The 27,079-nt window shown below is 41.9% G+C and overlaps 1 protein-coding gene across 1 annotated transcript in view; it reads right to left on the bottom strand.

The window, feature by feature from the left end:
- LOC137630453 (DNA replication ATP-dependent helicase/nuclease DNA2-like) overlaps positions 1 to 27,079 on the bottom strand; it is a 93,219-nt gene that overhangs the window by 37,264 nt on the left and 28,876 nt on the right. The window contains exons 4-7 of the mRNA XM_068361931.1: positions 24,385 to 24,555; positions 23,677 to 23,786; positions 23,120 to 23,264; positions 10,418 to 10,518 (exon numbers count right to left, since the gene is read on the bottom strand). Of these exons, the coding sequence (XP_068218032.1) occupies positions 10,418 to 10,518; positions 23,120 to 23,264; positions 23,677 to 23,786; positions 24,385 to 24,555 (527 nt within the window). The remainder of the gene's footprint in view (positions 1 to 10,417; positions 10,519 to 23,119; positions 23,265 to 23,676; positions 23,787 to 24,384; positions 24,556 to 27,079) is intronic.

The raw sequence follows: 27,079 nt of genomic DNA, 5'->3' as shown, positions 1-27,079 counted from the left end.
ATAACAATGAAATTACAAGTACCTGGTAAGGAAGTCGACTTGAGCCATTACTCTGCCTTAAATAAGTTCGTCTTCCTTACTGAGCGCAGCGTTCCTCTTAGGAGGCTGAACAACTCTAAGGTGCTGAAGTATCAAGGGCTGCAACCCATACTAAAGGACCTCATCACAACCTTTAACCTCGGCGCTTCTCAAGAAAGAATTGACCACCCGCCAAATCAACAAGGATGTGGAAGGCTTCTTAGCCGACCGTACAACCCATAAAAAGTATTCAAGAGAAAGGTTAAAAGGTTATGGGATTATGGGAATGTAGTGGCTGAGCCCTCGCCTACTACTGCATTCGTTGCTACGAATGGTCCCAGGGTGTAGCAGTACTCGTAAAGAGACTGGACATCTTTGAGATAGAATGATGCGAACACTGAATTGCTTCTCCAATAGGTTGCATCCATAACACTCTGCAGAGAATGGCTCTGTTTGAAGGCCACTGAAGTAGCCACAGCTCTCACTTCATGTGTCCTTACCTTCAGCAAAGCAAGGTCTTCTTCCTTCAGATGAGAATGTGCTTCTCTAATCAGAAGCCTGAATAGTAAGAAACTGAGTTCTTAGAACTTGGAAAAGAAGGTTTCTTGATAGCACACCATAAGGCTTCTGATTGTCCTCGTAAAGGTTAAGACCTTTTTAGATAGTACCTAAGAGCTCTAACTGGGCAAAGTACTCTCTCCAGTTCATTCCGCACCAAGTTGGACAGGCTTGGGATCTCGAACGACTTAGGCCAAGGACGTGAAGGAAGCTCGTTTAGCAAAAACCGAGCTGCAAGGAACATGTAGCCGTTTCAGATGTGAAAACAATGATCCTGCTGAAGGTGTGGATCTCACTTACTCTTTTAGCTGTTGTCAAGCACACGAGGAAAAGAGTTTTTAATGTGAGGTCCTAAAAAGAGGCTGATTGGAGAGGTTCAAATCTTGATGACATAAGGAACCTTAGGACCACGTCTAGATTCCAGCCTGGAGTGGACAACCGACGTTCCTTTGAGGTCTCAAAAGACCTAGGGAGGTCCTGTAGATCTTTGTTGGTGGAAAGATCCAAGCCTCTGTGGCGGAAAACCGCTGCCAACATACTTCTGTAACCCTTGATCGTAGGAGCTGAAAGGGATCTTACTTTCCTTAGATATAACAGGAAGTCAGCAATCTGGGTTACAGTGGTACTGGTTGAGGAAACTGCATTGGTCTTGTACCAGCTACGGAAGACTTCCCCTTGAGACTGATAGATTCTGAGAGTGGATGTTCTCCTTGCTTTGGCAATCGCTCTGGCTGCCTCCTTCGAAAAGCCCCTAGCTCTTGAGAGTCTTTCGAAAGTCTGAAGGCAGTCAGACGAAGAGCGTGGAGGTTTGGGTGTACCTTCTTTACGTGAGGTAGACGTAGAAGGTTCACTCCTAGAGGAAGAGTCCTGGGAATGTCGACCAGCCATTGCAGTACCTCTAAGAACCATTCTCTCGCGGGCCAGAGCGGAGCCAACCAACGTCAGCCGTGTCCCTTTGCGAGAGGAGAACTTCTGAAGTACCCTGTTGACAATCTTGAACGGCGGGAATGCATACAGGTCGAGATGGAACCAATCCAGCAGAAAAGCATCCACGTGAACTGCTGCTGGGTCTGGAATCGGAGAACAATACAACAGGAGTCTCTAGGTTATCGAGGTAGCGAACAGATCTATGGTTGGCTGACCCCACAGGGCCCAAAGTCTGCTGCAAACATTCTTGTGAAGGGTCCATTCTGTGGGGATGACCTGACCCTTCCGGCTGAGGTGATCTGCCATGACATTCATACCGCCCTGAATGAACCTCGTTACCAGCGTGAGCTTTCGATCTTTAGACCAGATGAGGAGGTCCCTTGCGATCTAGAACAACTTCACGAAAGAGTCCCTCCCTGCTTGAAGATGTAAGCCAGGGCTGTGGTGTTGTCAGAGTCCACCTCCACCACTTTGTTAAGCTGGAGGGACTTGAAGTTTATCAAGGCCAGAAGAACCGCCAACAACTCCTTGCAATTGATGTGAAGTGTCCTTTGTTCCTGATTCCATGTTCCCGAGCATTCCTGTCCGTCCAAAGTCGCACCCCAGCCCGTGTCTGATGCGTCCGAGAGGAGAAGGCGGTCGGGTTTCTGAACAGCCAAAGATAGACTTCCTTGAGAAGAAAGCTGTTCTTACACCACGCGAGAGAAGACCTCCTCTCTTCGGAAACAGGAACTGAGACCGTCTCTAGCGTCATGTCCTTTATCCAGTGAGCAGCTAGATGATACTGAAGGGGGGGAGGTGGAGTCTCCCTAACACGATGAACAGGGCCAGCGATGAAAGTGTCCCTGTTAGACTCATCCACTACCTGACTGAGCATCGGTTCCTTCTCAGCATGCTCTGGATGCATTCTAGGGCTTGGAAGATCCTTGGGGCCGACGGAAAAGCCCGAAAAGCTCGACTCTGAAGATCCATACCCAGGGAGACAATGGTCTGGGATGGGACGAGCTGAGACTCCTCAAAATTGACCAGGAGGCCCAGTTCCTTGGTCAGATCCATAGTCCATCTGAGAATCTCCAGACAGCGACGACTTGTGGGAGCTCTTAAAAGCCAGTCGTCTGACGGAGCCGGACACAAGATCATGGTACTGCTGCACAGTCTGTGAACTGTCAACCATGGGGAAGCGAGGAAGTACAGTGACAACCCGAAGCTGTCTAGACTGTCTGGGTCGTACAGACAACTCCTTATCGGGTTGCTGAGGTTGCCGCACTGCGTCACAACAAGTCACTTCTGCTGGTTGTTGAACGTCTTCCCAGTGACACACTGACTCCGTAACCAAAAAAAATCCTCTAACAAGGACTAAGCTTGGACTGCATGTCTTGCAACAAAGCTCAAGGTCTATGAGAGCAGGTGTGGTAACAGACGGGGTTAGCGACTGAAGTGGAACCATTACCTTCCCTGGGAGCATGTTATGCTTAAATAAAAGTCCATAGGAGGCTACGCAGCTAAAGGCTCCTCTCCAAATGACAGAGTCCTCAAGGGAATATCAGAAGGAGGGAGAAAAGCACTTTCTCATCTACAGGGACCATATCCGAGAAAAGCTAAGTTCTCTCAGTGAGGGTTTCACTGGTGCAAAAGCAGCAGACTAGAAGGCAACGTTATGAAACTGCTTGACAGTCTAGTGAGTTGGCAACAACCAAAGATATGTGACTGAGAAGCATGCGGTAAGGTATGCAGAGCATGCTGTATGCAGAGCATGCTGTATGCAGAGCATGCTGTATGCAGAGCATGCTGTATGTAGAGCATGCTGTAAGGTAAGCAGAGCGTGTTGCATGGCGTGTAACATTTCTCAGAAATTCCATGACCAGTGCTAGAGTGAGTAATATCGCATTACCGTCCATTGAAAGTGCACGTGCCGAGGGAATTGATTTAGACTGTATTGTTGATGAATTTGATAGCCGGCATGATAATCGTAGAATTAAGCTACACTAAATGTACTATAATCTACTTCACCTCAGGAAAGGGAAACTCGCCCTGTTGGCAACACTGCATTACTTCATGCATGCTTGCATGGGGTTTAATATCAACATAATATTACCTTACATTCATAACTCATGATTCATTTTTGTTTAGAAGATATTTTTGCCATATTTTGCGATTTGTTAAAAATATATTGCAAGGAATACATATATATTTTTATATAAGTAATACAAATAACTTCCATTATCATAATGTTTGTGTAGGCATACATGTATATGATTACAAATGCAAGTTATGAAAGTAATGAGGTGTTATTATTGTCATTTGTTATTCCCAAGTTGAATGGGAAGAAGCTCAAGTTGAGGAAAAAATGGCAGATGCATGCGTTGAGGTGGCTGACTCATAGCATGAGGTTGCTGCCTCAAGAGTTGCGCTTGCTGTAAGGGTTGCGGATGCGCAGTAGCAGGTTCCTGAGGAACGAGTTAAGGTTCCTGAGGTGTGAGCTGCGAGAGTTGTTGAGGTCGCTGCAGCGAGTGCTGAGGTGGCTGCCTCATTGATGGAAGAGGTTGTCGTACCTCAAGAGATTGTTGCCTCGCTGGTGGAACCGCAAGCGGAAGCGGAGGAAGTAAGGCATAAGACTCCTGCTCCCATTGCTGAGGTTGCCTTAAGGAAGGTTAAGGTTGCTGCACAACGCTGGTAACTGGCAACTCAGAACGCGGTAAGGTAGCCTGAGGAACCTCAACTTCGTACGCCTGGCAGACTGGACTGCGGAGAGGCGGAGCGTTCGCAGGAGGAGGTGTAACCTTCTCAGCCTGAAACTCACGCATTAAGACCGCAAGCTGCGACTGCATGGACTGCAGCAAAGTCGTCTTGGGATCAACAGACGATAAAGTCTGTTGAGGCAAAGCCTTAACTCTCTTAGGAGGTGTGCAGTCACCTGATGACTGAGGAGAGTCAGAGCTAACCCAATGACTGCAGCCGGGTTGTTGAACTCTAACTTCGTACGTCTGGCATAGGTCTGGACTTTACGTTTAAGAGGTCTTGAGACCTGGGACCAGCGTTTTCTCCCCGAAATTTCTTCTGCAGACGAGCAAAATAAGGGCTCAATCGTCTGCGGGTGGGAGTGACGGTCTCTGTAAGACACGCCCGCAACCACCGAGGATACTTCTGTGCGCCGATCAAGGCCTGCCGAACCCTTTTGCCCTTCGACATTGCTTCTCCCCTGGGCTTGGGAGCTTGCAAGAGGTCCCGGACTGGGAGGACGACTGGCACGCACAGAAGTACCCTCACGCACAACACTGACACACTTTGCGCTAATCACTTATCACTTTTGATTTTCTGTTTGCACTTATTTCACTGAACTCGAAACTTTAAGTGGTTTGTACCTGAAACACGCAATTCTATCCTTTCTCAAAAGTTAGTAATTGCGAAAACAGAATTACAATGTAACAGAAAAATCTAATGAAAGATAAATAATTCAGTGGCTGGAAAGAGACTAAACACTAGATCAAATAAACTACGTTTAAAATCTCTCACCGCATAAAGCTTGAGAACAAGAAAAAACTCTAGAAACGTTTACCTTCTTCCCCTAAAGAGACTAGGGAGAAGAGCAAAAACGATAACAACGTTACTCGCTTGAACGAAACGTTTATCCTCCTCTTTCTCCCTCCGTCTCTATCTCTCTCTCTCTCTCTCTCTCTCTCTCTCTCTTGACTTAGAACCTGAGAGAAGAGCCCAATCATATATATCGTTAAAACATATTATTGTTAAAGGAAAAAACTGAAATATTTCCCAAAATGAAAAGTTCCTTTATTAGAATTAAAACCATTAAGTTAAGAAAGAATGAACAAAACGCTAGACACGGTTACTCTTACTGCAACGTGACACCGTGAAAATTCTCTCTCTATCGTAACGATAGAGCGCAAGTTGAACGTTCTGAACGTCAACAACTGCAGAGACAAAACAAAACGTTAGTTCAACTTTGAAAACAGTACGAGACTATCAAAGAAATTCTTTCAAAAACATTAAAATAGCATAATATGTTAACAGGTAAAACCGAAATGACGGGCTCAATGTTAATTAACTTCGGTACCAAGAAAAGACTGCCTACTATTAGGAAAGGTCGAATATAAACAAATATAAAAATTAATTTTAATAAGTTTATAATAAAAGGAAGTTAATCGAAGAGGCCTATAAAAGGCGGAGAGATATAAAATAAATCTATAACTTTTGTTAAGCAAAATTAAGAAAGAGAGTCTATACTCTCTTAGACACCAACACTTCCGTCTAAGGGAAGGGTCGGCCATTTAAAGGTGAAAGAGAGTTCATACTCTCTTCGTCACCATAATTAATCAAATTAATTCCAAAAGTTAGCTAAGCTAATAATAAAACTTCCTGAATAGCGAAAGCTGAAATCTTAGAGCAATACTTCACCAAAAACCGTGAACAAGACTCCAAAATTATAAGCGTATCCATGAACGTCTTGCCGGAAGCACGACAGAGGAAAAATTGAAGTGGTGTCAACAAGAAGTACTGCAGTACCTGGCCACAGGTGGCGCTTGTGAAGTACACCCCCCTCTTGTATAGCGATCGCTGGCGTATCCCTTCCGTAGAATTCTGTCGGGCAACGGAGTTGACAGCTACATGATTATCGGGTAAGTTTAATATTGAAAAAGTACGATGAAACCTTGGCACTCAAAAATGGACAATTTCATAGCTCATACAAGCAATGAAGATTATTTTAAGTTCTTCTTCCACAGGCATCCTATATTAGAAATGCTAGAACAAAGCAGTTGCCAGACGTTCTGTTCCTGAAAGTCACTGAAGAAAAGGGGCAAGATTTCCAACAGTATACAATCAGATAAGCACAGTGAATACAAGAATCACTTATTAAAAACATTTTCTTGGGGAAGGAAACATTCCAGATACGTAAACTTTAAAACCCCTCGCCTTGTGTACAAGGCGAGAACGTAGTATGGGTCCCCTCCCTAATATAGTACTGTACTGCAAATACGTTGCTGGTATGTTCCGTGGGAGATTGGATTGGAGAGACAGACATCTCTCAACTGAAATTTTGGAATGCCATTTGGTGTCGATTTCCAAGACACTCCAAGAGTACCTTGGCGTACAATGCATAGGAGTTGACTTCTAATTCTCCCCGGGCTTTGAGTCCTGTCATGCAGAGTAACTATAGGAGGTTTTCACTGATGAATATTCCTGTGTGAGATGGCCTATTACAGGGGTAACAAGCACTTGTGGGCTCAGTGCGTGGGAATCCAGAGAGTAGGGTTCTGGTTTGTGGAGATTTAGCATGTAGGGTTGTAGTCCGTGGGGCTCCAGCGCGTAGGGTTCTAATGTATGGAGATTCCACGTGTGGCGACCTAGTGAGTACGGATCCCGTACATGGGGATTTAGCACAAGGAGATCCACTACATAGGGTTCTGGCTCGTGGGGATTCAGTATATGGAAATCTAGTATGTAGGGTTCCAGGGTATAGGGATCCAGCGCGTGATGTCTTAAGGTATGAAGTTTCTGTGCATGGATCTCTAGCACATAGAAACCTAGCTCATGATGGAGCTACTTTAAGCAAGAATTTTCTATCTGCAGGAGCTCTACATGTGGAGACCTTAACCGTGGGGAATTCTTGCTCGAGTACCTTGCACACAGGGACTTTACACGTGTGGAGGCTAGGGCAAGAAGCTTTAATGTCTCTAGCCTTAAGGGTGATCATGCACATTAAGGAGAATGTACATGCAGAGGAGACCTTGTGTGTATGAGACCTTAAGTGTGAAGACGTATAAGGCTGACGAGACAAACCTGCACGCATAGGGCTATCCTCTGAAGATTGTGAGCAATAAAGTACTTATGCACATGGAAAATCATCCTCACAAGAAAATCTTATGCGTACAGGTGCGCATGGGTATGAAGAGAGAGAGATCGTCCAGGAAGGGGAAGAAGGGTGGCACCCTTCCGTCCCGACCAGCAGTGAGTATGTTCAGCTTGTACGAGAGATGTGAAAACCAACGTTTCTTTCCACTGTGGGACGACACTTGATCCTCACTCCTCTCGACACAAGACTGAACACAGATAAAAGGTGGAAAAATACCCCTATAGAGTACCCACACAAATTCCTAGTGTTGTATGCACCAATGTTATTTCCCCACTATGGAACAACTCTATCACTCACACGTGAAGGGAAGGTCCTCGTACCACCACTCTCTCTCATAGGGTGAAAAATGGTAAGAGTTACTCGTATGTAAATCATATTCATCGGACTTCTTCATCGACATCTTTTAATCCTTTGCAAGTAGCAGGGGAGAAGGGAAAATTTGACATTTGTTGGTGAGCGTTGGTGCACTGATACGCACTGGCGCGCTGGAGAAGGTCTAGAATGCTGCGTAGAGTGGCGCGTTTGCGAGGGCGAGTGTCGTTTGGACACTTGTGAACAGGCATGTGTGGAACAGGAGTCAGGAACAGAGAAGGCAGGTCAGGAGGTCGGCAAGAAGCAAAAGATTGACGTGTTGGATGGACAGGAACATGGAAGTGCCTTTTGGAAGGGCGAACATCCTCTGAAGGGGATCGCACACGATCCCCAGAAGAATCCAAGGCCGAAGTCCGAGGACTAGCAGCAGCATCATCAGGAGAACGTCCAGGAGAGGGCGAAGTTTGAGGGCTAGAAGACGAAGGAAGAGAAGGCTCCTCTACGGAGGAAGGCTGTGAAGACGAGGCGGAAGAGCCGAAGAGGCACCTTCTCACCAATGGTGAAGGGACACCTCTAAGGCGAAGCAGAGGGCAAGCTCTGCGAGATCGTTGACACCCTCTGGGGCCCGGTGGATCAGCAAGCTGATCTTTGTAAGTAGCAGTCCTCCGCAGAGGAGTCTCTATGAGTGAACTCCTCCTCCGAGGAGAAACACTTGCAGGAGACAGATAAAAAGACTGCTTCCCCCTCGAAGGATGATCAGGAACGGGGGAAACGCAGTTGGCACCAATAGCTGAAGAGTCTAAAGGGGCAGGGGTCTCGGCAGCAGCAGCAGAAGACGCCTCAGACACCACTACGACGACATACAACAGAGGATCCACCTCCAAAGTTGATGAAGGCTGCACACTAGCACCACAGATGATGAGCTGCAGCAAGGAGCCCTTGCAGAGCGGACCCAGAAGAACCAACGACTTCATGAGGGGAAGCAACACCATCTCTGGAGGACTGGACTTGACCATCAATTAAAGGGCCTACACTACTACTCGACGGTCTCTCGGAAGAGCCCAAACGAGCAGGAGCTTTGGAGTAAGGTCAGGAAGTGGAAGAAGAAGCCTTGGGTTTTTCTCCTTCGAAGAAACCTTCAAAGGAGAAATATCCCACTTTGACTTCTTCCTCCGCCGGCGCCCAAACCTTTCCCACTGGGAGGCAGACCACTCCCAACACTCACTTCACTTATTTTCGCTATCACACCGTTGACCTCTGCATGCGGGACAAAGGGTGTGACGATCGATGTCCACAGCCGACATGAAGGTACCACAGGGAAGGCCTTCAAGTCCAGGGCAGGTATGCAAGGTTGCCAGATGTCAACACAAACACACACTATTAAAGAGAAAGCACAAACAATAAGCATTAATGGCAGTCCAAAAATAACTTTGTGAAGATGAAGAACGGCAACGACCATTCACCGTTCGAGCCAAAAGCAAAAGTGGGTTAAATCACAGGTGTGTGAGTGAGAAAGGTAGCAAGCTATCCCCCACTACCCCCCCTAATCAGCAGAGTGGGTAGTTAATCCTCACTACATTTTAATGGCTCGTCCCTTCAGCTTCGTCGAAAGTAATACTCCTAATAAATAGCGTAGGTTTGTATTCCAGTTATAGAACAAATTGCTATTAATAAAATCTAAACCTTTACAAAAGAAAATAACAACCTCTTTATATACAGACTATCATAGGCCTATGATGCAAGTCCGTATAGAAAGGATTTGCTATATTTTTCCTAGTGTACTGTGTACTGTGTAAAATATGTAGCTTATACACATGCTTAATTAATCAGTGATGTACACACACTCAAGCACGTGTATGTTCCAACATCTCAGCTGACGTCTCTCTCTTATCCTTCTTTATACTGACTTACATCATAGGTCTATGATGTAAGTCTGTGTAGAAAGGGTTTGTTATTTTGAAAAGGTTTAGATACTGTATAATCAATAGCAATATTTTCAGTTCGAGGATACTGTAATGTTTCATAAATTGCATAAAAATCAGAATATAAGAAATTCATAATTTCACCGCCGAGTTACAATCGCAATAACCCTCATTCTCCCTTCCACCCCTTCTTCAGTGTTTGACAGTAGAATGCTCGTTTTACCCAGGACCCGTTTACCTAACCGCTATTTTCACCAATACCGAGTTTTATTAATTCCACATTTTTAGCACATTCTGGTATTCAAATAAAGTTTATAATAATATGTTTTTCTTATGCTTAATGTAATTTATCCCAATTTGTGATAAAATATGTGAAAAGTTACGAAATTATGCAGCGTGCATTCGAAAACAAGCTCCTGTCGTTGACTTCGGTGGGTGTTGTTATTAAATATAGACTTACCATCACAATACTTTAAAATATATTCATTTGCCACCATTATCTATTTACAAAATCTATATATCTGACGGAGAAATTTAGGTTACTAAATATGTTTTGATTCACATTACTTGGTAATTATTTGAAAACAATGATAGTATTTGGACAAAAATACTTCCAACCAATCAGCTATAAGGAAACTTTTCCGAGCTAAAAGGGCACCCCTGTGAGTCTGCAAATTTGCCTAGCAAAAATAAATTGACTATAGTTGCTCAATTTCAACAAGCTCAGTTAGTGAACTAAAATCCGTTTCTGGCTTCAGTATGGTAGTATGGCCAAAAGCCATATATAGAGTACACTATAAATTAAGATAAATACCTGTCCATGGTGATGCACACTCCTCCATTCTTGAAGCTTGAAACAATCCCTAAACACAAGGCAATTTCAAGCTTAGATGAAATTACAACACTTTCTGAAGTCTGAAAACAAAAATAAATAGTGTAAGTAATATACATGTACATTATGTGAGTTTATCTATTTTTGCTGGATATGACACTTACAAAATCGTTCTCTTTATTCAGCTAAATGACATCCTTCCTTCCACTCTCCCCAAAGTCCCAACAAGGAAAATCCTTTGTCTACAAACGTATGTACCAAAGAAAGCACTTTGAAAAGTCTTGTAATGAATCAATACATTAAATCCTATTGTGTTCAAACCTCCTACTGATAAATCATTGAAAATAAAATGATATTTTTATCTTAACTAAGTAATATTCACATGCTTGTAATACAATATGTTATTTTTTTATGATAATCGTTTACCATTACTTTTATATCTACAGTATTTTCTTTTTATTGCATTTGATTACAATCAACACTCAACAACTAGTTATTTTCCTATTTTTTTCATTGCAGATCTAACTTTACAGCTATCATACTACTAAAAATATGCAAATTTTCCCTTCTACAAAATTTGACAAAATAAAAAATTGTATGCATACAATATAGAAATCCACTTTTGATGGCATTTGTGGACTATAAAAACTCTGATAGTGTGCACCAGCCAATTTTGTGGAGAGTCCTTCATTATTATGGAATTCCTCATAAATATGTGGATTTGATTAAGTCTGTTTATGAGCATAGCAAGTGCAAAATTAATGTTAATGGAGTCGTATCAAATAAATTTCCTGTGAACAGCAGAGTATTCCAAGGGAATGTGTTGTCACCTTTGTTGTTTATTCTCCTCAAGGATTTTGTAATGCGTAGAACAGTAGGAGATGGAGGAGAAGGTTTGGACTGGATTGGTGATAAAAATTAGACCTAGAGTATACTGATGATGATGTCCTTATTAGCAGAACACCACAGTATTTGCAATGCTTGCTTACCAGAATGCATGAAATCTCACATGAGGTTGGGCTCAAGATAAATAGAAGAAAGACAGAGATGATGAGAATGGAATATGCAATGTTAGATGAAATATCATTGGAAGGAGGAAGGATTAATGAGGTAGAATCATTCAAGTATTTAAGAACTACGATCTCCAATACAGGGTCTTTGGAATTAAAGTTTAGTGAAAGATTGAAAAAAGCAAATTAGACAATGGGTATGTTAAGTAAAATTTGGAAATCAAATCGCCTGAAATTACATATAAAAATCATACTATACATCAATTTAGTGAGATTGGTGTTACTGTATGGATATGAGCCATGGTATGACAATGAAAAATTCTCCAATAGATTTAATAGATTTGAGAACAAAGCCCTCAGAAAGATATTTGGAGTTAAATAGCAGGACAGGATTAGAAATGAAACTATAAAAGAGATTACTCGAATGCCATATGTGGATGAGATCATGATGAGGGGAAGATGGAGATGGTTTGGGCATGCTCTTCGCACTTCCCAAGAGATTAGTTCACCAAATGTTCAGCTGGGCTCCACAAGGGACTAGAAGAGTTGGAAGACCCAGGACTAAATGGCTGAGGACTATGGAGCGTGAAGTAGATGATGAATGAAGAAGTACCGAATTAAAGGCTCAAGATAGAGACGACTGGTGAAATTTAACCAAGGCCCTTTGGTCACTAGGCATAGGAGGAGGAGGAGATGATGATGATGATGATGATGATTGCTAATACCAACTACAAATACACATATAACAACAAATTGCTACCTTCCATATTTCCTCTCTAATGTTCGATCATTTAAATGGAAACTTATTGTGAACAGCTGCTCCTTACATTTTTTTTTTCATTCTTTCATAATATCCGTTCAAATACTTGAGTACCTGCACTTTACAGCTTACCATATGTTTTACGTAGTGCTAAAAGGCTAATATTCATTACTTGGAGATGTGAACGACAGCCTAAAAAGCTAGGATTCTCTTTCTCAGTATCTTATTCATGATTACCATATATTTGAATGACTTTATTTCTATTTATTTTCATTTTATATGACATGCTTTTTACACTTGAACTTAAAAATTCAGTCGATAACCTCGTATTTACCATGCTAGAAGGAAGGTCACCATTAATCAATCAATCAATTAAAATTCTCTCTCTCTCTCTGTCTTATGCTCTTTTTGTAAATTTACACTTAAGTTTGATTAAAAAAAAATTATCAATCACACCTGGACAAAAAGAAACAAGGCATGTATGGACAGTTTTGAGAGGCCAACAAAGTGTGCTTGAGCCAAATTTGAAATTGTGAGACAATATTGAATCTTGTACTTGAATTTACATTTGAGGACACAGATGTTTGCATCTTTGATAATTTACAAGTTGTGTTTGTGGTTAAGATATATCTATATATATTTTGAACTTGTATCTGTAGGTAGAACAGTAGTAGGGCAAACAAACTGCACAATATATGTATGACGTAACACATACGGTACATCAGAACTCTCACACACTTGCAATTAAAAAAATTGAGGTAAAGAAAGAAAAAAAAAAACACAATCATAAAAGGAAGACAACTGATTAAATGCACTATAATGGAAAAAAAGGGAAACAGAATGCAAAACAACAAATGCATACCAAACTAAGAAAAACATTTTCACAAGATGAGATAATGGCCTCTTCTCTTGACATGAAACCATGATTATTTCATCCAACTCACTCCTTCTTTTGGTTATAAATTTCAATGATATGCAGAGGCAAACAAAGGATGTTAAAGAAAAAAATACTGCTTATATGAAAATTATATGGTCTCAACAGCAAAATAATCCAGACTGCAACCAGTTATCACATTAATTTCAACCATTTTCAAATTAGAATTTCTGCTAAGTGAAAAAACTGTAATCAAATTTTTTCTTTGGTACACAAGTAATTATACCTTGATAAAAGTATTAAAACTAAAAACCTGGACATAATTTTATATACAGTCGTGCAAAAAGTTAGTAAAGACAGTAAATAATACAAAATATTCAGTTCCACAAAAAACAAAGCAAAAACACAAAGAAAAAACACTATGTCCATATAAGACAAAACCGAATAACACATCCTAAATCACAGGCAACAAACCAAGTGATAGAAGTGTTCCATCTCCCATTGAGGAAATTGATCCTAAACTGTTGCAAAATTCAGCAGGAGAAGAACATGATCCTGAAAATGTACAGTATATGTAAGTCGTTAAAAAATTACAAATTTGGAAGTAATTTGTATTTTTCTTAACGATACAAGCCTATAGCTATTTTACAGTATAGGGATTTACTTTCGGCAAAGCTAGAAGACTAGCAATAAAGACTTTTAAGTATGGTATAACTGCTGACCCGCCAGTAAGCAACGGGCTAGCAGGAGTAGCCAAAAACCCTGTTCACTCACTCAACAATGTGTCTGACTCATTTTCGATTGCAGACAGGACTTTCTAGGGAGACAAGTGATGGTGGGACAATTTGTATAAATAGCTACAGGTTTGTATCGTTAGGAAAAATACAAATTACTTCCACATTTGTCATTTGTTCCAACACTAAATACAAACCCTTCGCTATTTCTAGAGATGACTCAAGAAATGAAGGGTGGAAGTCCAAACCAACTGGCTTGGCATTTGACCCAGGGTTTTCCCGTATTGGCTTTGCACATAACTGGGAGAAACCCTAACACTTCGCTAAAATTTCGTGCATCGCACGGATAGCAGCCTATGCAACCTGTGTGCTTGTGATACTAGTAATGTGATTGGTCTGCGGCCTGGACAACCTGTGTGCTAGTGATACTAGCATTGTTATTGATCAAGGTAAGTGTTTTCCGAGACAAATAGGAATCTTATAATCAACCTTAAACTTTACCTAATCCCACCTCGAGAAGGGTACGGAGATGTAACAAGTATTATTTCTATACGGGTAATCGTCGACTTACGAAAGAGAAAGGGACTGAGAGACGCGTCATAAGTCAATTTCAACATATATCAAACTAAAAAAGTTAAATTTCCCTAGATTTTTCATGATTCGGCAATTATCTCTATCATATTTTTTACTGTTTATCATTATTTCATTTTCTTATTTCAAAGGATATCATATGCTCTATTAATGCATTTTGTATTCTATTCTTCAATTTTGGGAGCATTTTAAAAGTTATTACCTGCAGACAGATGAGGCCAGCTTGCAGAGGACCATGATTGCTGTTCCCCAAGAGATGGGGAGATAAAAGAAAGGATGAGCCAGTCATTCTTCCATTCATCCCAGACTAATCCTGGGTAATCTATGCCCTCAATCATCTGTTACTTATTCATCAAGGAGCCAGAGGTATTTTAATACAGTTGTTGTACAGCCACCACAGAACCAAAGGAGAACCTCTCCATGTTCCTTTGGGTCATGTCTTGCAGATAGTGAGAGGTAAAGGTCGTCTGACACTTCCACACACCCACTTGTAAGATCTGCGTCACAGAGTAGTTTCTTTTAAATGCTAGGGACATACCAATGCCTCTAACATCATGAGCTCTGGGTCAACAAACAGGAGGAGAGTCGGGATTCAATGCAATGTCTATGACCCTGCAAATCCAAGCAGAGATGGTGTTCTTCGTGACCCTCCTCTTGACCTTCTCCGTGCTGACAAAGAGTGTGGACACTCAGGGTCGAGCTACTACAGTGCGTTTAAGGTAAAACCTCAAACTACTTACTGGGAAAAGTAACAATTGATCTGGATCATCAGTTACAGAACAAAGACTACCAATCTGAAAGGGCCCAAATCTAGGATCAGCTACTCCCAGATTTTGAGTCTTTACAATAAACTCAGGGACAAAGCAGTGTTACCTACCCCCATCCCCTTGAATGGGCAATGTAGAAGGATAGACCATGAAGTTCGCTAACCCTCTTGGCCGAAGCCAAAGCGAGCAGGAACACCATCTTCAAAGTGAGGTGGCGATATGTTACCTGGCATAATTGTTCATAATAAGCACCCTTCAGAGATTGAAAGACGCAAACCACATTCCTAGGAGGAGATCTAACTTCCAACTAGAGGCAAGTAAGCTCATAACTTCATATGAGGAGAGACAACTCCAACAACTCCTTTCAGCCTAAAGGAAAGGGTCAAGGCTGAGCGGTAGCCTTTTACCGCCAAGACCAAAAGAAGCTTTTCCTTCTGAAGGTAAACAAGGAACTCCACTAATGTTGGAATAGTTAGGTCTCCTGGAAGTACCTACTACCGTTTTTCTTGTAGCTTACCCAAAAGGGACATCAAACTCTTCATCCTTCTTCGTCACACCCCAGAGGGTGACGGAGATGGATCAGAAGTTCAGGTACTAGAAGGATAAAGAAGTGCCCCTATGGACTTCTGGACTTTAAGGATGACCCTGAAAGTGAACAATTTCCTTTTGGTATATATTTTTTTTCCTAGCTGTATTCCATCTACAGTACAGTGCTCCATTGATGGCCAATCCTTACACTCGCTGCAAAGAAAGAGTGCAAACAGTCATGCCCCTGCAGGAGGAGCACCATGAATGGGGATTCAAGTGGCTCCTATCCATGAAGGTGTCTCACTTTCATCCAGCAACCCCAGGGTGGGACAGCATGTCCAAGGCATGGTCTCTCCATCATGAACACACACACTTTCACTCTGTAAAGAGAAAGAAGAAGAAGGGTTAGGCAGCCAAGACAGAGACACCAATTGTACGTGTACGACATGGCTGCTTAAGTCAAAGAGGGGTCTCAGTGAGCTGGCGAGGGATTGAGGCTCCCCCACCACTTGCTAGTAAATACTAGCACCTCATTATAAATTCTAAAAGCCAAGTTCCTGCCAACCTCATATCATACTCGTATTGGCCTATTAAAGAACAAGAATGTATATTTGTGTAGGAGCAAATCACCAATTCAAGAGATGTCAGAGACTGGCCACATAGGTAAGGCCAGGCCTTACTTAGTTACCAACAGACATCAGATGTCACCTTGAAGGGAAGAACGAGAAATTTTCAACTTTTTTTGGTAAAGACATAGATGAGTTGACCAGTGAAAAAGCAATATGAACTTCAGGGAAAATTCATACAAATAACTAACCTGTCTACCTTTGGTTAACATATCATAAACAGTAAATTGCAGTTACTTAGAGCAGTGACAAGCTCATTTGATGTTATAACTAAAGATCAACCTAATATGTTATTTTCATTAGTAAAATAAATTTTTGAATATACTTACCCGATGATCATGTAGCTGTCAACTCTGTTGCCCGACAGAAATCTACGGTCGGGATACGCCAGGGATCGCTACCCAGGTGGGGGTGTACTCAACAGCGCCATCTGTGAGCAGGTACTCAAGTACTTCTTGTCAACAAGAACTCAATTTTCTCCTCGGTCCACTGGTTCTCTATGGGGAGGAAGGGCGGGTTCTTTAATTCATGATCATCGGGTAAGTATATTCAAAAATTTATTTTACTAATGAAAATAACATTTTTCAATATTAATCTTACCCGATGATCATGTAGCTGATTCACACCCAGGGTGGTGGGTGGAGACCAGCATACATGTTAACAAAGAAGCTAAGTATCCCGTATTTCATTTTATTAGTTATTCAAAATAACAAACATAAAATAAATAAGTACCTGGTAAGGAAGTCGACTTGAACCATTACTCTGCCTTTTTTAAGTACGTCTTCCTTACTGAGCCTAGCGGTCCTCTTAGGATGCTGAACGACTCCTAGGTGCTGAAGTATAAAGGGCTGCAACCCATACTAAAGGACCTCATCACAACCTCTAATCTAGGCGCTTCTCAAGAAAGAATTTGACCACCCGCCAAATCAACCAGGATGCGGAAGGCTTCTTAGCCTTCCGGACAACCCAGAAATATTTCAAGAGAAAGATTAAAAAGGTTCTGGAATTAGGGAATTGTAGTGGTGGAGCCCCCACCACTACTGCACTCGTTGCTACGAATGGTCCCAGAGTGTAGCAGTTCTCGTAAAGAGACTGGACATTCTTAAGATAAAAGACGCAAACACTGACTTGCTTTTCCAATAGGTTGCGTCGATTATACTTTGCAGAGATCTATTTTGTTTAAAGGCCACGGAAGTTGCGACAGCTCTAACTTCGTGTGTCCTTACCTTCAGCAAAGCTTGGTCTTCCTCATTCAGATGGGAATGAGCTTCTCGTATAAACAGTCTGATAAAATAGGATAAAGCATTCTTTGACATAGGCAAAGATGGTTTCTTAACTGAACACCATAAAGCTTCAGACGGGCCTCGTAAAGGTTTTTTAAAAAGAACTTAAGAGCTCTTACAGGACATAAGACTCTTTCTAGTTCATTACCAACCATATGATAAGTTTGGAGTATCGAACGATATTGGCCAAGGCCGAGAAGGCAGCTCGTGTTTGGCTAGAAAACCAAGTTGTAGAACATGTAGCCGTTTCGGATGAGAATCCGATGTTCTTGCTGAAGGCATGAATCTCACTGACTCTTTTAGCTGTGGTTAAGCATATCAGGAAAAGAGTCTTAAAGGTGAGATCTTTCAGGGAGGCTGATTAAAGTGGTTCGAACCTGTCTAACATAAGGAATCTTAGAACCACGTCTAAATTCCAACCAGGTGTAACCAAACGACGCTCCTTCGTGGTCTCAAAAGACTTAAGGAGGTCCTGTAGATCTTTATTGTTGAAAAGATCTAAGCCTCTGTGACGGAAGACTGATGCCAACATGCTTCTGTAACCCTTGAAAGTGGGAGCTGAAAGAGATCGCTCTTTTCTCAGATATAAGAGGAAGTCAGCTATTTGAGTTACAGAGGTACTGGTCGAGGATACGGATACTGACTTGCACCAGTTTAGGAAGATATCCCACTTCGATTGGTAGACTCTAAGGGTGGATGTTCTCCTTGCTCTAACAATCTCTCTGGTTGCCTCCTTCGAAAAACCTCTAGTTCTCGAGAGTCTTTTGATACTCTGAAGGCAGTGAGACGAAGAGCGTGGAGGCCTTGGAGTACCTTCTTACGCTAGGCAGATGTAGCAGGTCCACCTTTAGGGGAAGAGTTCTGGGAACGTCTACTAGCCATCGAAGTACCTCGGTAAGTTATTCTCTCGCGTGTTAACTTTGTCCCATCGTGAGAGGCGAACTTCTGCAGTACCTTGTTGACAATCTAGAACGGAGGGAATGCATATAGATCTAGATGATACTAATCTAGTAGAAAGGCATCTAAAAGAACCACTGCTGGGTCCGGGATAGGTGAGCAAAGTATTGAGAGCCTCTTGGACATCGAGGTTGCGAAGAGATCTATGGTTGGATGGCCCCAGGTGACCCAAAGTCTCTTGCATACATCTCTGTGGAGGGTCCAATATGTTGCAATTATTGTCCCTTCCTACTGAGACAAACTGCTAAGACATTCAAGTTGCCTTGGAAGAAATTTGTTACTAGTGAAAAGTCTAGACCTGTTGAACAGGAGAGGAGGTCACTAGCGAACTCGCACCATGTCAGAGAGTAGGTCCCTCCTTGCTAGGAGATGAACATCAAAGCAGGGAGTTGTCCGTGTTGACCTCCATGACTTCGTCTTGAAGGAGAGACCTGAAGCTTTTCCAGGTCAGACTTACTGCCAGAAGCTTCTTGCAGTTAAAATGCATTGTCCTTTGACGCGAGTTCCATAATCCCGAGCATTCCCTACCGCCTAAGATCGCACCCCAGCCTACGTCCAATGCGTCTGAGAAGAGAACGTGGTTGGGAGTCTGAACAGTCAGGGGAAGACCTTATAAAAGGTTGATAAAGTCCTTTCCTCAGGTTAGACCAGACTTATCTTCCGGAAACCGGGATCGAGACCGCTTCTAGCGTCTTGTCCTTTTCCAGTGAAGAGCTAGATGAAACCGAAGAGGACGGAGGTGTAGTCTTCCAAGTGACACCAAATGCACCACGGATGACAGTGTCCTAACCAGACTCATCCACAGCCTGACAGGGCTGTATTCCTTCTTCAGCATCTTCTGGATGGATAGCAGGGCTGGGGATTGATCTTCTTGTTCAGCCATGTCCTCATCAGAAGGTTCCTCATCCGAAACTGATGAGGAAACGGCAACGGAGTGGGCAACGTCTGACTCGCTGAATCCGGACACAAGATCATGGTACTGCTGCACAGTCTGTGAACTGTCAACCATGGGGAAGCGAGGAAGAACAGAGACAACCCGAAACTGTCTAGACTGTCTGGGTAGTACAGACAACCCCTTATCGGGTTGCTGAGGTTGCCGCACTGCGTCACAACAAGACACCTCTGCTGGTTGTTGAACGTCTTCCCAGTGACACACTGAACGTCCACAACCACCTCCGAGAGTAGCATAACATCAACGTGCGACTGTCAACCCACACTGGGTCGCACCGGTGGAGGAACCATCTCAACTGGCGGACGTGAGTAGGATACCTCAGCGTCCGTAAAAAATCCTCTATCAAGGACTAAGCTTGTACTGCATGTCTTGCAACCAAGCCCAAGGTCTATGGGAGCAGGTGTGGCAACAGACGGGGTTAGCGACTGAAGCGGAACCATTTACCCTCCCTGGAAGCATGTTATGCTTAAATAAAAGTCCATAGGAGGCTAAGCAGCTTAAGGCTCCTCTCCAAATGACAGAGTCCTCAAGGGAATATCAGAAGGAGGGAGAACAGCACTTTCTCATCTACAGGAACCATATCCGAGAAAAGCTAAGTTCTCTCAGTGAAGGTTTCACTGGTGCAAAAGCAGCAGACCAGAAGGCAACGTAATGAAACTGCTTGACAGTCTGTGAACTGTCAAAAACTGAACTGTCAACCACAACAGGAGCGTGATGACATACAGCACTGGTGTATAAGTAGCAGACCAGAAGGCAACGTCATGTAACTGCATGACAGTTTGTGAGTGGCAACCACTTGTGTGGGGAAGCCTCAACTCCTGCCTGACTAGTTTGCTGCTGGCGAGTGGTGGTAACCACAGTGTGTTGCGGAGGCTGACACACCGTGTCAAAACACGGCAGCTTGTGGTAGCTCCCGCACGGCAACGGAGTGCTCTGTGTGTGGGAGTCATCATACATCTGGCCGGGTTGACTGTGCATGGGTGGAGGAGCTCTCACAACAAGAGTGTGAGAGCAGGAAGCCATGCCGGGCGCACAACCGTGGGAGGTGTAGGCCCACGGGTGCATCGTCAACCTTCTCCGCAGTCGGAGAGTGGGAGCTGGCAACAACAAAAGCAGAGTGCTGGTGCGTGGGAGGGGCTGCGGTGGGTTGAGGAGCATACGGTATGGTATGCAGAGCATGCTGTAAGGTATGCAGAGCATGCTGTATGCAGAGCATGCTGTAAGGTATGCAGAGCATGCTGTAAGGTATGCAGAGCATGCTGTAAGGTATGCAGAGCATGCTGTAAGGTATGCAGAGCATGCTGTATGCAGAGCATGCTGTATGCAGAGCATGCTGTAAGGTATGCAGAGCATGCTGTAAGGTATACAGAGCATGCTGTAAGGTATGCAGAGTATGCTGTATGCAGAACATGCTGTAAGGTAAGCAGAGCATGCTGTAAGGTATGCAGAGCATGCTGTATGCAGAGCATGCTGTAAGGTATGCAGAGCATGCTGTAAGGTATGCAGAGCATGCTGCATGGGCTGCGGAGAATGCCGCATAGTGCTGGAACCCGGCAGCTCTACAGAACCTTCCCACTGCTGATGCGGTAGCTCACGCATGTTAGCAGATGGTGCAGCAAGAACATGCGTCTGGCAGGGTGGACTGCGCATCGGTGGTGGAGCTCTCACAGGTGGAGGGTGGGAGCAGGCAGCCGCAGTATCTGCTGAGCGCACAACCTCGGCGGGTTGTAGGTTAACAGGCTGCATTGTCAACCTTCCAGCATGATACTCCTGCATGAAGGAGCAAGCTGAGACTGTATAGTCTGCAGCATGGACCACTAGGGTCTATGAAAGACAACAACAAACGGAGCTACTGTCCGTTGTGACTGAGGGTCTAAAACAGCTGGTGCGGCAACAGACGGAGTTACTGCCTGTTGCGGTACCACCTAGCCTCTCTTAGGAGGTGTGCAGTTGTCGTACTGCAGCGAGTCCGAACTGACCCAGTGGCTACACCTAGGCCGTTGGACTTGCGCGGAAGGGACCAACTTGCACTTAAAAGCTGCAAGATTTGGTCCATGGTTTCTGCGAGAAACCTCTTCCGCAGACGAGGAATAAATGGGCTCTCTCGTCTTTGTGTGGGTGGGGTGATCACGTCGGCAACGTGTGTAGATACACCCGAAACCACGGAGGGAAACGTCTGTTCGTCGATCAAGGCCTGAGGAACCCATAAGTCCTTCGACATTACTTCTCCCCTGGGCTTGGGAGCTTGTAAGAGGTATCGGACTAGGTGAACAACTGGCACGAACAGACGAACCCTCGAACGCAACACTGTAACACTTTGCGCATATCACTTTATCACTTTTGATTTTCTGTTTGCACTTATTTCACTGAACTCGAAACTTTAAGTGGTTTGTACCTGAAACACGCAATCCTATCCTTCATTAAAAGGTAGTAATTGCGAAAACAGTATTACAATGTAACAGAAAAACATAAATAAAGATAAAGAATTCAGTGGCTGGAAAAGAGACTAAACACTAGATCAAATAAACTACGTTTAAAATCTCTCACCGCATGAAGCCTGGGAACAAGAATAAAACTCTAGAAACGTTTTACCTTCTTCCCCTATATCGACTAGGGAGAAGAGCAAAAAACGAGAACAACGTTACCCGCTTGAACGAAACGTTTATCCTCCTCTTTCTCCCTCCGTCTCTATCTCTCTCTCTCTCTCTCTTGACTTAGAACCTGAGAGATGAGCCCAATTATATATATCGTTAAAACATATTATTTGTTAAAGGAAAAAAACTGAAAGGTTTCCCAAATAAAAAGTTCCTTTATTAGAATTACAACCATTTAAGCTAAGAAAGAATGAACGAAACGCTAGAATCGGTTTACTCTTACTGCAACGTGAAACCGTGAATTACTCTCTCTCTATCGTAACGATAGAGCGCAAGTTGAACGTTCTGAACGTCAACAACTGCGGAGACTAAACAAAACGTTAGTTCAACTTTGAAAAAGTACGAGACTATCAAAGAAATTCTTTCAAAAACATTAAAATTAAAATAGCATAAATTCTTAAAAGTGAAAGAGAGTCTATACTCTCTTCGACACCAACACTTCCGTCTAAGGGAAGGGTCGGCCATTTAAAAGTGAAAGAGAGTCCATACTCTCTTCGTCACCATAATTAAAACAAATTAATTCCAAAAGCTTGCTAAGCTAATGATAAAGCTTCCTGAATAGCGAAGGCTAAACTCTAGAGCAAATACATCACCAAATCGTGAACAATAACTCCAGAATCAACAGCGTATCCAAGTAGGTCTAGCCGGAGGCACGACAGAGGAAAAATTGAGTTCTTGTTGACAAGAAGTACTTGAGTACCTGCTCACAGATGGCGCTGTTGAGTACACCCCCACCTGGGTAGCGATCGCTGGTGTATCCCGATCGTAGATTTCTGTCGGGCAACATTGTTGACAGCTACATGATCATCGGGTAAGATTAATATTGAAAAGTACAAATTTATTGGTTGCAAACTTCACATATTTCAACACATCTTTAACTTTACACTAAACCAAAGATTCAAATCCAATATACAATTTCTAAATTTTACAAAGTAAAAAAGTTCCTACCTGGATGCCAACATCTTCCAAATTTGCCTGGCTGGGGTAGGAGGGGGACCGAATAAAAGTATGGAGGAAACAACCCGATTCATATTCTTGAACTTCACAACTTGGGTCTAGTATTAAGAATGACAGACAGTCTCCCATAGCTTCCCTGAAAAAATTATAAGTATATCTTAAAATACAAAATTTGCATAACCTTTTTTTAAAATGCTTATTTTACTGAATCTTGGTCTTATTAAAGTTGAAATTCAAGGATTAAAAAAAACAGTCAGACTATAACAGATAAAACAAATGAATTCATCAAAATTCCAGCTAGCAACAAGCATACACTAGAAGTAAATATTTGTAACTGTAAGTAACACAACAAACAAGTCCTGGTTTCATATAGTATCAAACAACTCATTAAATACCTAGGAACCTTTCAACCTAGCTATCAGCAGCTTAAAAACAAGATACTATACACTGTTTAGTACAAATCAGATCTTCCATCTTGAGTTAGCAGTCTGAAATTATTTGAATAAAGAGTCTGTGGCAACACAATGTCAAATGATAAAGCATATTACCTTTTATCAGCATTTTGGCACCAAAGAGACCGAACAGCATTATCCTTCTTGTTGACAGCTATTTCTAAATGAAGCAGAAGGCACCAAAGCCGGAAATAGTCTAAATGACTCTACAAACAAAAAAAAGATTAAGCATAGCTTGTATTATATACTACAAGTCTTCAATAACTTAATTATATACTATTGTTCCTATCTTTACAATGAGAATTTAAGCTCTCTACAAAATTACCCAATTACTTTGCAATGAGCTTGCAATTCATATGAGCTCATGATTCACTAACAGGTTTACTATGATAGATACTTTATCCTACAGTACCCTAAGTTAGAAACTTTGAGTGCACAAAGAATTTTGTCTGCATTAAAAAATTCTATAAAAAAACAGTAGATGCATAACACTTTCAGGTAGCAGGGGTAAAAATATCATCAAGGCAAAAAGTAAAAATTTATATTAATAAGAATTTATATTTATCATATATAACAAGAAAAAAGTCCTTTGTAAGAAATTGAGATCCTAGACTAGTACCTGCAATAAATCTAAGTTATACTGCATGACAGGTTTATCACAGTCTGCAATTGTGTGCTATGAGTAACCTTTTCGCATTAAGTTGAATCATTATCTTGAGTAACATATGTAACAAGACATACACTCGCAAGTTTCTAACAACAAAGTTCGAAGTATTGTACTGTAATTTACAAGAAATACAACACCTGCTTAAGATGTCCTGTTGCTTGTGGAATAAGTGTAGCCATGGGATGGGCTGGGTCTGGGGTGACTTCTTCAATATGCTTTTGATATACTGTGCAAGTTAACAAATGTGCACATTTACTGCAAGCCTTTTCAAAAGTTATTGGTTCCGGTAGATTCGGTGATTTTGGAACCTGTAATTTCATAAAAGTCTTTCTGTATCTTTAAAATCAAAAAATGACCAGCTATATTGGTGACTGAAAAACACAAATACATACCTCCTTAATTTACTTATATTGAAAAACTACAAATTTTCATACAATTTGTACGTTTCCTAACTATACAAACCTGAGTCATTTATATGGGTAACTGCTAGTCATGTTTTTTACGACCAGCCAAACAAAAATTGGTTTGATTGCACCATGCTTCATTGATGGGCAACCATAGTACATACGCATGGAGAAAGAGGACTCCTGCTCACTTAGCCTCCTCACAACAGTCACCTGGTTAAAGACTTGCAGGGTAGTTGAGGTGGGAAATTTGTTAAATGACTCAGGTTTGTATAACTATGAAAAATACAAATTGTATTATAATTTGTACAGTAGTTTATTCCTACGCGGATACAAACTTCTGAGTCATTTATATAAGTCTTCCTTAGGAGGGAAGAAATCTCCATGAAGTTATGAGGTGTAACCTACCTCTGTGAAAGATATAATTACTACAAGTAATAGCAAGAGATCAAAGTGGATCAATAGTGGAGTGCAGCCAGCTCGTAAAGAGGCAAGGCCGTACTTTCGATTCTGACAATAAAATTCTTTCCAAGAGTGAAGTCTCCATGAAGTTGAGAGGTGTATCCTTTCTCTCTGACACAATTACTATAAACACTAGCAAGAGATCAAAGAGAATCACCAGTGAACAGAGTAGCGAGCTCGTAAAGAGGAAAGGATACACGTTTGAATCCAAGAATAAAATCTTTCACCAGGGGTGAAGTGGCATGAACTTCAAGTGTTACATAATAAAAAGGCAATTTCAGTATACAGTACCATCAAATACTAAAGAAATTTGAGGCATTCTTACATGAATCAGGGTGAAAACTAATGGAAGGCTTCAAGACCAATCAAGATCACCATCTGCCTTAGTGTCCATTATACCATATAAGGCAGAGAATAATCAGGCTTGAGACCAGAATGGTCACGTATCTCATGAGAGCTGACAGTTAGATTATTTGCTGCACTGCAACTCTAATGCCTAGTGAGAGTGTTCAAAAATCTAAATGTGGCATCTTCAAGATAACTCTCCGTAAGGGTGGGTTTCTCTTCCATCAACCAGCTTTGAGGACTTGTACTATTGAGGGGTTTTGCGGAACACTAATGTTACAGAAAGCCCACATGTATCATGTGCTCAAGGGGGGGCTAGCAATGCTTCCCCAGAGACTGTAAAGGCTCTCATGATAGTTTCTCTTAATCCGAGAGATTAAGTGTTTCTAAATACTTTCTTTTTGAGCTGCCAGAGCTCACAAATAAAGTGGGAATATTATGTCCACGATATTTTGTTTCATCAGAACCCTCGCATTGCTCTACGGGACAGGATAACTAGTTGTAAATGTCATCAGAAATCTCTTTGAGAGACGAGATCGTGAAAGAGTTACATCTGAGATAATTCCCAACCAAAGTTTGATTTTTTTTCACTGAACTAAAAAGTGTCAGGTCCACTGATGCCATGTGAATGAGGGGGGGGGGCTCTCTGGTGACGCTTCCCCTAAGATAGTGAGTCTTGACCAATAGGGTGATCATGTTCAGGATGACAAACTTCACTTCTGATCTGTGGACACCAAAAAGAGGGGGATATACAGTATCCTTGGCCAGAGGGGTCACAGAACTCTGTTCATCAATAGACTAGTTGAGACAAGATTGTGAAAAAAGTCCAAATAAAATTTACTAGAATTGGGTTTCTCATTATTAAAATGAGAATAAGGTATTCTCAGGAAATATAGTATTTCATGAATTGGGTTTCAGGCTCAAAAGGCCCTGGAAGTAGACTTGTTTTCCGAGGAACAAGTAAAAGTTGAGATGAATACAAATCACAAAACTGCTGAAAAAGTTAAATAACAAGCAGTTAATAAATTTAACTTGAGAACTGAAGAAATTAATAAGGAGGGACACCTAATACGCGAACGAGAAAGGTGAACCAATCCCCCTTAGGAACTGTCGGCCATCCAATTAAGAGGGAGGGGGGCAAGTAAGGAAATCATAGTATCAACACAATGACGACTCCATGCGGCGAGACTGCCGTAATACGCTGTCACACAAAGAGCACTGTGGAAAAAGTTACATATGTATATAAATACAGTATATATATACATATATACTGTGTGTATATATATACAGTATATATATATATATATATATATATATATATATATATATATATATATATATATATATATATAGATAGATAGATAGATAGATAGATAGATAGATAGATAGATAGATATATATATATATATATATATATATATATATATATATATATATATATATGTGTGTGTGTGTGTGTGTGTGTGTGTGTATGAATGTTTTTATACATATAATGAAAAAGAAAGAGATTTAACTGTGAAACAATCAAAGCCAGTCAAAATCAGGAGAGTGGGACGTATGTCCGTCATCAAGCCAAGAAAGTGGTTACTCATCCCTGGTGTGTGAGGGAGGAGGGTAGCTG

This window comes from Palaemon carinicauda, chromosome 38 (genome assembly GCF_036898095.1).
Source record: "Palaemon carinicauda isolate YSFRI2023 chromosome 38, ASM3689809v2, whole genome shotgun sequence".
Lineage (NCBI taxonomy): Eukaryota > Metazoa > Arthropoda > Malacostraca > Decapoda > Palaemonidae > Palaemon > Palaemon carinicauda.
This window is presented reverse-complemented; position numbering and strand designations above follow the sequence as displayed.